The sequence below is a fragment of the Nicotiana attenuata genome, chromosome 1 (genome assembly GCF_001879085.1).
Source record: "Nicotiana attenuata strain UT chromosome 1, NIATTr2, whole genome shotgun sequence".
Lineage (NCBI taxonomy): Eukaryota > Viridiplantae > Streptophyta > Magnoliopsida > Solanales > Solanaceae > Nicotiana > Nicotiana attenuata.
Genome location: NC_031989.1, coordinates 85,616,627 through 85,627,689, shown reverse-complemented (window position 1 = coordinate 85,627,689; position 11,063 = coordinate 85,616,627). Strand labels below are relative to the sequence as shown.

General features: G+C 38.6%; 2 protein-coding genes across 2 annotated transcripts; one reads left to right on the top strand and one right to left on the bottom strand.

The window, feature by feature from the left end:
- LOC109238093 (RNA-directed DNA polymerase homolog) lies at window positions 620–931 on the bottom strand. The gene has a single exon (XM_019404530.1). The coding sequence runs from the start codon at window positions 929–931 to the stop codon at window positions 620–622; it is 312 nt and encodes a 103-aa protein (XP_019260075.1).
- Window positions 9,709–10,569, top strand: LOC109238089. Its single transcript, XM_019404525.1, has 2 exons — window positions 9,709–10,165; window positions 10,244–10,569. Exons 1-2 carry the CDS (start codon window positions 9,709–9,711, stop codon window positions 10,567–10,569), a joined length of 783 nt encoding a protein of 260 aa, XP_019260070.1.

The following is an 11,063-nucleotide window of genomic DNA, read 5'->3' as shown; positions in this document are numbered from 1 at the left end:
CCATCCAACGACGTTGCCGAAGATTTAGATTTCTCTGCTGAAAGATGTACTTTAGACTTTTTTGGTCAGTATAAATCTCACAAGTTTTGCCGTATAGATAATGTCTCAAAATTTTTAGAGCAAATGCCACTACAACCATCTCCAAATCATGTGTAGGATAGTTTTGCTCCTGCTTTTTCAATTGTCTCGAAGCATAAGCTATAACGAGATCATTTTGCATGAGAACACATCCTAATCCTACCCTCGAGGCGTCACAGAACACCGCAAATCCTCCGAAACCTGATGGTAAGGCTAATATTGGTGCAGTTGTCAAACATGTTTTGAGTTTTTGAACGCTCCGCTCACATTCCTCCATCTACTAAAACTTTGCATTTTTCTGTGTTAGCTTAGTCAGTGGCGCTGCTATTCCGGAAATATCCTGCACAAAATGCCTATAATAGCCTGCTACGCCTAAAAAGCTGCGAATCTCTGTAGGAGAAGTGGGACTGAGCCATTTCTGCACAACTTCTGTCTTCCTAGGATCTACCATAATTCTTTCTTTATATACAACATGCCCATGAAATACTACCGAGTCTAGCCAGAATTGACACTTTGAGAACTATGCATAAAGCCGATGTTCTCACAATGTCTGCAAAACAGTCCTGAGATGATCATCCTGATCTTCTTTGCTACGAGAATATATCAGGATATCATCAACAAATACTGTTACAAATATATCCAGAAATGGCTTGAACACCCTATTCATTAAATCCATGAATGTCGCGGGAGCATTGGTCAGTCCGAAAGGCATCACAAGAAACTCATTGTGCTCGTATCGAGCTCTTAAAGCAGTCTTAGAAATACCTTCATCTTTGATTCTAAGTTGATGGTAACCTGAACAGAGGTCAATCTTTGAAAAGTGGGCAGCTGCTTGTAAGATCAAACATGTCATCTATACTAGGCAAGGGATATTTATTGCGTATTGTTATCTTGTTCAATAGCCTGTAGTCAATGCACATTCTCAGGGATCCGTCTTTCTTCTTTATGAACAGTACTAGTGCACCCTATAGTGATACACTAGGTCTAATAAAACCCTTATCTAACAAATCCTGTAACTATTGCTTTAGCTCTCTCAACTCTGTTGGTTCCATTCGAAATGGGGGCACCGATATGAGCTGTGTGTCAGGTAGCAAATCAATAGCAAAGTCTATTTCTCGTACTGGAGGCAATACTGGTAAATCCTCAAGAAATACATCAGAAAATTCTCTCACTACTGGTATATTTTCTATTCTAACTATTTCCTTTCTTGTCTCATTTACAATAGCTAAGAGACCCAAGAAACCTTTCTTCAAAAGTCGTTGAGCTTTCATAAAAGATACAATTTTTCAAGTTTGTGGAACCTGACGCCCTCTTAGAATAAAACTTGGTTCATTTGGTATCTCAAACTTAACTATCTTTGCATGGAAATCGACTATAGCATAGCAAGAAGATAACCAATCCAATCCCATAAGCATGTCAAAGTCAATCATATCAAGTACAATAAGATCAGCTAGAGTATCTCTACCCTCAATCCGAATCTGACAAGCACGATACACGTATTCAGCTAACAGAGACTCTCCAACAGGAGTAGAAACTAGAAAATGATCATTCAATAGCTCAAGTTGTCTACTAAAGCTCAAAGCAAAGTACGAGGACACATGGGAATGATTAGATCCCGGATCAATCAATGCAAGTGCATCAAATGAACAGACAGAAAGAATACCTATAACCACAACATTCGAGGACTGAGCATCCTATGTAGTAAATGCAAAAACTCTCGCTTGACCTCTACCAGAATTCCCTTATCCTTGATTCACAGTAGCACAATCTCCAGCACCTCGATTTCTATTTCCTGTACCTATAACACCTGAAGTATTGCGAGTAGTCTGAGTAGGTGCAACTGAGTGAATAGGATCCTGGTTGAAATTTCTCAGAGGCTGAGGGCAATCCCTAAAATGATGTTCCAACTGGCCACACAGAAAGCACTCTCTAGTTAGAACACGACACTAGCCCAAATGTGATCTACTACAGGTCTGGTAGACTGGAGTAGTGGCATATATCTTCCCAGAATTACGATGTCCAGATGCTCACGGTCCCCTAGTACCCTGTCAATAATGTGGCCTATATGTGGGCTGTGAAGACAAATATGTCCCTGTCTAAGAAAACTGTTATTGTTGTCCCTAATTTCCTGCTCTTCAGTTTTCACTAAAACTGCCACTGAAAGACCATCATGTCTTGGCCTTCTTACGTAAATCACTAGTTGCACGCTCATCACGTCCTTTGTTTTCAATCTTTCTAGCAAGGTTGACTACATAAGAGTGGGATAAAGTCTTCATCTGTGGGGCTACTACAGTGTATAGACGACCAACCAATCCATCAACAAACCTCTAAACTCGAGCTTCTTCGGTAGGTACTATGTAAGGAGCATATATAGCCTGCTTAAAAAACTTAGTGTTATATGTTGACACATCCATATCTGGAGTCTGAACCAATCTCTCAAAGTCTCTAGCATATTCTTGCATCGGGCTATCTAGAAGAAAATGATTCTTGAACAACTTAGTGAACTCGTCTCATGTCAGTGGTGTTTCTCCTGATGGCCTTCCTAGCAATAAAATTTTATACCATGCGTTGGCCATATCCTCTAGTTTGCATGCTGCGAGCTCCATGACTCTCTCACTAGAACATCCAAAAGCACGTAATGCCTTGAGTGTCCCATCCAAGAAACTTTGAGGATCTTCTTTATTATCAGAACCTGTGAATTTTGGTGATTTCAATTTCAGGAAAACTTGTAAGGATACTTCTTTATTTCTAAAAGTCTGAGTGTGTGCAGGTGCTTGTGTTTGTAAAGTAACCTGAGGAGCTTAACTTCCACCCTGAGTAGGCACCAATGCCTCTAAAACATTCAATAACATTGCCACTGTGTCTGCAGGTAAGGCAACAGTAGGTACAACAGTTGGCACTAGTGGTGGAGCGTCCTGAACTCCCTGCCCTTGCACTTGATCTGGCATATTAGCTTGGGGTTGATCCATGTTCCTAACATCAAGTTGAGGAGCAATCTGTCTTCTAGTTTGATGAACCCCAACTTGACTGCCACCCCGCGTTGTACCACGTCCAGCACCACGACCAGCAGATGAGGGTGTGCGTGTCCTAGCCATCTACGAAAGAAATACTCCAAAGTTAATCTCATGTTATCTCAACGCACGATCAAAGAATGGAAAAAGGGAAAACATTTCTAGATGTTCAGTAGCCTCAAGATCATAAGTATGGGCGCTTACATACCCATGAACAAGACTATACTAAACATTGCTCCATGACTCAGGACTTAAAGCCTAAGCACTGATACCTACTTTGTCATGACCCAATTTAGGATCGTGATCGGCGCTTAAGAACAAGTGCTCCCAAGTAAGCCTCATCGGTATTTTACAGAAAATAGGACAGAGTTTCCCTTGTTTTTGGACTATCCCAAAAATCTTCCTATTTGAAATCAACAACCAAACATCCTAATATCATACCAAACAGTTGACAACTTATCAATTAACCAAAACAATTCTCTACCATTACTAACCAACCCACTAACAACCAGAAATACTAATTTATCTCAAACTTTGATACTAAAAAACGATACACAAAATAAGACTATAATAACAAAAGAATGGTCATGGCACTAAAATATTGACTATAGAGCGACTCTAAGAGTTCAAAAAAAAGACAATAACAATAAATAGAATCTTTGCCCACGCGAACAAGTGCGAGGCTTACCAAGAACTATCAACTTGTGCGCTCTAATTAACGAAATCTTCGCCCCCGTCAACTGTTGTCTGTGTAACAAAATTATAGCGGGGAATGAGTCGCTAGCTCGGTGAGTAATAACACTTAACCACAACCATTTATATTGGGGACATGTTAGAAAACATGTTAGTATCTCAAATAAAAAATAACATAAAAATGCCCTTTCAGAAACAATAAATAATTTTCAGTCTCATCATGCCTTTCTTGTAGTATAATACAATTAATGTCACGATCCAAAATCCATTGAGGGTCGTGATGGCGCCGGACACTACTGTCAGGCAAGCCAACTAAAATACTATATTAGATTCCAATTTAGAAAATTTTGAAAACCCAGATTTTTCCTTCTAATTTCATAAGTAAAGAGACAACTGCTTCAATTCAAATTAAGTAATAAGCAATTAATACAAAATATTTCAAAACCATCCCAGAACCCGGTGTCACAAGTGCATGAGCAATTTCTAAGAAATAATATAATACAACATCCGTCCGGAATACAGTGGACAGAAAGTAAATACAATATACCAGAAGGGACTATACTAGCTGCGGGCCGCCTTGAATAATGCAACTCACCTAGTCCCCGAATCATCCGTGGTGCTACGCCCAGTAGGCCACTAGAGTTACATATACCTGTGCAACAAAAATACACAGAAGTGTAGTATGAGTATGAAAACAACGTGTACTCAATGAGTATCCCGTCTAATCTCGAAGAAGTAGAGGCGAGATGGTCGACTTCGACACTTACTAAAGGTCCAATAATGATGTCAATAATTCATTAAATCGTGGACTCTTATAAACATGATTTTTAATCCAATAGGAGGAAACAAGTAAAAAATTATTTCTTTTATAGGGGGGTTTCCCAAAATTCCTTCTCATTATTTATCCAAATATTCTGAAGCCATGAAGAGGCAATAACAACTTCAATAAGTTCAAGGCAGCAATACAAGCATGTGCAAATAACATCGTGGTACGTACGACCTGCTCCAAACAGAAAATAAACTATGCACTGCCGAGGGTCGAACGGCGCGAACCATAGATGCATTTATTCCCCCGCTCGCGAACTATCCATGCGACGCGGTCAACATAAATTAAAAAATCACCCTGCTCGCGAATCATGCATGTGACGCAGGTACACATAGAAATACATGCTCAGATTGCCAATTAAGAATTTATCGGGGAATATTTATTCAAATAAAAGCCACGTTCTCTTTTAACAATTTAAAAAAAAGAAGTTTAATCCTTTTTGAAATTTATTTATTAATTCGATGTGGTTTAAGCAATTCGAGCTGTCAATAAGTTATAGTAAATCCAAGTATAGCATGTTTTTGGGTCCTATACTACCCGGACAATTGCATAATAATAGCTACGCACGGAATCTCGTAACCTCGTGCGTGCGTAGCCCCCACAAATAGGAGCACAATACCAATTAATTCGCCTATGGGGACAATTCCCTCCTACAAGGTTAGAAAGGAGACTCACCTCGCTCCGAAGGATCATAACCGACATTCCACGCCCTTCCGAAGACTCGAATCGATGCACAACGCTCCAAAACTAGCCAATAATTATGTAAATCCATTAATATATGCTAAGGTATTCATTATAATCCAATTTAAAACAATTTCTAACCCCGATCGGAAAGTTGACAAAAATGCCCTCGGGCCTACGTGCCCGGAATCCAAAATTTTTCGATGATAAAGATTACCCATGGCCTCACGAACTCAAATATATGATTTTCTCTAAATTCCACACCCAAAATCGTGGTCAAAATCCAAGAATACTAGTTTTTCTAGGTTTTCCCTCAAACCTCAAGTTTTCTCTCAAACCTCAAGTTTTCTACAATTTTCCAAGTCTAAATCCATATATAAACCTTGTATATACTCAAAACTAGTAGAAATCACTTACCTCATGCTTGGTGATGAAAATGGCACTCCAAAGTTGCTCCAAATTCGGCTCCCATGGAAGAAATGAAGTGAAAATGAGCCAAACTTCGATTTTTAAAGAAACCTCTCTGCCTCCAGCAAAAATTTGACCGCATCTGCGGTTATGACAGCAACCAGCACTTTTCTCGACACCGAAATGAGCATAACTCCCTCAAACGATGCCCAAATTCGACGGTTCTTTTTGTGTTGGCTCCGCAATTACGATACGGATCTAAACTTAATTTGGAGCTCATTTGCATAATATGGCAACCCTTTATGTCCAAATAAACGACGTTGAAACATCGAATAAGAGCGCGATACAAACCGAAACACACCCGAGGCCCCCCGGACCCCGACCAATCACACCAACCAGTCCCAAAACACATTACGGACTTGCTCGAGGCCTCAAATCACATCAAACAACGCTAAAATCATGAATCAACTCCTAATCCAAGCTTTATGAGCTTTAGAACTTCCAACTTCTACTTTCGATGCTTAAACCTATCAAATCACGTTCGATTGACCTCAAATTTTGCACACAAGTCATATTCGACATTACGGACCTACTCCAACTTTCGAAATCGGATTCTGACCCCGGTATCAAAAAGTCCACTTCCAAAGAAACTTCTCAAAAACCTTAAAATTTCTATCTTTAGACAAATGGCTCTAAAATGACCTACGGACCTCCGAATTCACTTCCGATCGCGCTCCGAACTCCACAATCGCCATACGGAGCTTCTCCTAGACTCGGAATCCCAAACGGACATCAATATCACTGGAATGCACTTCAACCCAAACTTATGAAATTTCTTTCAAAATGCTACTTTCCACAATAGGCGCCAAAACACTCCCGGGTCATCCAAAACCCGATCCGGGCATACGCCCAAGTCCGAAATCATCATACGAACCTGCTGGAACCTTCAGATCCCGATTCCGAGGTCGTTTACTCAAAATTCCAATCCTAGTTAATTCTTTCAACTTAAGGCTTCCGAAATGAGAATCCCCTTTCCAAATCAACTCTGAACTTCTCGAAACTTAATTCCGACCACGTGTACAAGTCATAATACCTGAAATGAAGCTGTTTATGGCCTCAGACTGTTGAACGCTGTGCTAGAGCTCAAAACGACCGGTCGGGTCGTTACAATTAACAATTCAGTAATAACCTCGATAACTACTGTATAATATCAATATTCACATTTTGGGAGGTTTCAATGAACGGATCATGTAATCGGTATAACTATGGACTTCTTTGCAAGAAGTCGAATATAACGGTAGACCCTACTCGACGAAAATCGGTATTGGTGTGCTAGTTATACCTTCCCACTAGCGAGGGCTATAATTGTACTCTATAATCAGTAAATACAAGGTGCACCAGGTCTAACTAACCCGCCGTTAGCTACGCAATCCTTAAAAGTCTACTCCCATTTATACATGTCTCTATAATCCGTATATACTCATATGAAAATATTTTAAAACAATATAGGGCATTTTGGTTCTCATCAAATTATTTAATCTCATTTTGATAACAATAAATTCAAGTGACGCCACAACATATTTAGTGACAATAAGAATATTTAAAACAACAGTAATCATGTCAAATAACTATTTCGGTGTCATATCGAGTAAAAGACTTGTCCCACATGCAACTCAATATAATCGGTAACATATTCATATTAAATATCGTGTGTAATCATGCAGGTTATGAATGCACAAATTGCGGTAAGATTACTACTCATAGTACCCGTGCCGAAATTCCAAATGCTTCACCTGGAGCAATTCGTACAACTTCCTCCAATTCAATCTATAATTACATAATAGTGGTCTCATGTTAACCTCTATATTTAGGCTGATTCATAGCTAATTCAGAATACCCAACCCTCGAGGTTCCATATTTGACTCTTAATTCGCCGAATTATATTCAACCACGGGATGAGTAATTACTAATCTATCAATTTCAACCTTTTCATATAATATACCCGCTTAATTCATGAAAAGGCTTATGGATTTCCCTTAGTTCCTAACCTCCTCTTCTAACTTAGAATCAAATCCCACATTATATTTTCTTAGTCTCGCGAGAAATCATGTATAAATACTACTATTGTTTCAAAAGAAGGAAAAATATATGTAATTACCCGGGCTTATCAGTGAGACTACAGAATATATACCAATGTTTAAATGGCAACGGTATTTGGCACTGAGGTAACACCTGAAACCTTTCCCCTTTTCATTTTTCTCTGTTGATGCTTCTGCCGTGATATTTGGCGTTGGCTAGAGGTTTCTCTTTTTTTTTTTGCAAACCCTTTTTCGTTTGCTTCTGCTTTGATTATGCCAATAGCCCTTTCCCTTTCTTTCTTTTTGATTTGGCCAGAGAAAGGGGATTCGGCCCTTTTCTTTACTTATCTCCTTTTTTTATTTGTTTTCTTTAAAGTTAGTTTCTTATTATTATTATTAGTATTTTGCTAATGACCAATACACCCTTAAAAAAATATAGGGTATTACATTAACTTAGATTAAAATTACCCACTGTGTTTAAAAGTCTAATTTAGCTATTTCATGTTCTCCTCTTGAGTATTTACCTTAATACCTATATAAACTCCCTATGAAATTTAACCCCGACTCGCGGTGCGTTTTATAATTGTAATGACTGTTTCATACTTATTATTTTGAGTGTGAATTAGATGTTATCAATTTTTGGTACCGTTGCTGGAGAGTTTTATGGTGTTAGCTATATACTTGAGTTTATTTATTTAAATATATTCTTCTAGTGTCATCTACTTGGTTATTGGAATAACTCACTCATTGGGTATGTATTGGGTGAAAATCCCTATTTCAGATCTATTGAGAACTATATTGAAAATGTGTGGGATTTTTTTAATTCTCCAAAGATCTTATACCATGATGATGGCTATTACATATTTAGATTTGATTCTCTTGAAGATAGAGATAAAGTCATGCAATTAGGGCCTTACACTTTTCATAATAAACAATTTATTTTGAAGAATTGGTCGCTTGATTTTTTCTTTAATCCGGAATGTTTGAATGTGATTCCATTGTGGGTAAGGTTCCCAAATATACCAGTGGGATTTTGGTCAGCTGGGGCCCTAAGCTAACTAGCAAGTGGTATAGGGAAGCCAATGTTTACAGACTTATACATTGCTGAGATCGATGTAATTTTATTTGCTAGAGTCCTTTTAGAAACAGACATTTCTCATCCTTTGCCATGTGATATTCTAATTCGTACTCCAGTAGGAGTTATTCATCAAAGCATAGAGTATGATTGGAAGCCTAAATTTTGTATGGATTATGCAAAAGTTGGGCATACCACTGAGGAATGCAGACAGAGCAAGGAAAAAGAAGCAAATGGAGCATTTGTAGAACAAAATAGAAGGAAGAGAAGGGGAAAAAGAAGGAGAAAGATGGAAGCTAAATGGATAGCAAAAGAGGTAACTGGCCCAATAAATGAAGCACAAACAGTTGATGCTACAAAAGAGGTTGTAACTAAGGACAATGCAGTAGGCTTGCAAATGGAAGGTAGGCAGCTGGATAGGAATGAATTCCCAACACTCTCAGAAGCAATAAGGAATGATAGAAGATATGAAAAGAGGGTGGTCGTTTCTCTTCTGGAGGAACAAAGTTGTTCTACTAGTCAAATTGATACCACAAATAGGTTTGAGATTCTAAATCAGGGTGGTATTGCAGCTGATACTGGGCAGGGTGGTCAGTTCCACCCTACACCTCCATGATAGTCAGTACTTGGAGTATTAAAGGGCTGAACAAGCCCTTTAAACAGAAGGAACTGATCCTCTTTCTGAAGAAGTATAAGGTAGAGGTAATGGGACTAGTTGAGACAAGAGTGAAAGAGAATAAGGCAAAAATGATAGCCCAGAAGATAGCTAAGGACTGGAAAATACAGTATAATTATAATTGTGCATATAATGGGAGAATATGATTATTGTGGAAGGCTCATATCCACATTCAAATTCATATGGTAGATGCACAGTTTGTTCATTGTAAAGTGGAAGAACAAACTAGTCAGAAGAAATGGCTTTTCACTATTGTATGTGCTTATAATGAATTGAACTCAACGCAGCAGTTATGGGAGAAGCTTATGGGTATAGGTTCTAATATCACAGGTGACTTGTTAATTAGTGGTGACTTTAACAATGTTTTACAATCAGAGGATAGGATTGGTGCTCCTATAACAATGGCAGAGGTACAAGGATTTAAAGAGTTCTTGGATAAAATGCAGCTCACTCCCTTGAAAAGCACATGTTGGTATTATACGTGGTGCAATAAAATGGATGAAAATGTAAGGGTATATAGCAAGATAGATTGGGATTTTGGGAATTTCAGTTGGATGATGAACAATGGGCACGTTGAGGCAGAATTTTTGAACCCTAGTGTATCTGATCACTCTCCTATACTCATGAATTGCCAGACTGGTATAATTCAACAACACTTGCATCCTAGACCATTTAAACTGTACCATACTGTCCTCCGCCATCCTGAATTTTGAATAGCGGAAGAAGTATGGGTGCAGAATGATAGAGATATTGGGAAGGAAAGGACATGGCATAAGCTTAGAAGACTGAAGGAGGCATTGAGAGACCTAAACAACTACATGGCACCTTATCAGAGAAAACTGAAACAAGCAAAGTGGAAGTTAGAACTGGTTCAGCATCAACTATCTTTGAGCCTTTTAAAACAAGAATACATAGAACAAGAAAATGAAGCTTTGTTAGAAGTGGAGAAATGGAGTGACATTGAGGAGAAGGTGTTGAGGCAGAAGTTTAGAGCTATTTGGATCCAACATGGAGATCCAAATACCAAGTACTTCCATGCATAGTGGAAGATGCGTACTAACACTAATGCTATTGTTTCTATTCAAAATGATGCAGGTATCAAATTAACTGATCCTAAGCAGATGGAGGAGCAATTTCTGGACTTCTTTAAGAAATTAATGGATGAATCATACTTATTGCACCTTGTCCAGATGCTGAGGTGATTAAAAAGGGACCTTGTCTAACAAGGCACCATCAACTGGAGCTGAACAAGGCAGTCATACAGGAGGAGATAATAGGAGCTATTAAAAGCATGCCAACTGAAAAGGCTCCTATAGTAGATGGATTTCCAGTAGAATTCTACACACAACAATGGGAGGTGATCAAAGCAGATGTGATTGCTGATGTCCTGGATTTTTTTTTTTAATATAGGGAAGCTGCCAAAGGCCATCAATAGCATTACCATTACTTTAATCCCTAAAGTCCCTAACCATACACAAGTTACGAACTTTAGGCCAATAGCATGTTGCACAACTATATACAAGATTATCACAAAGAT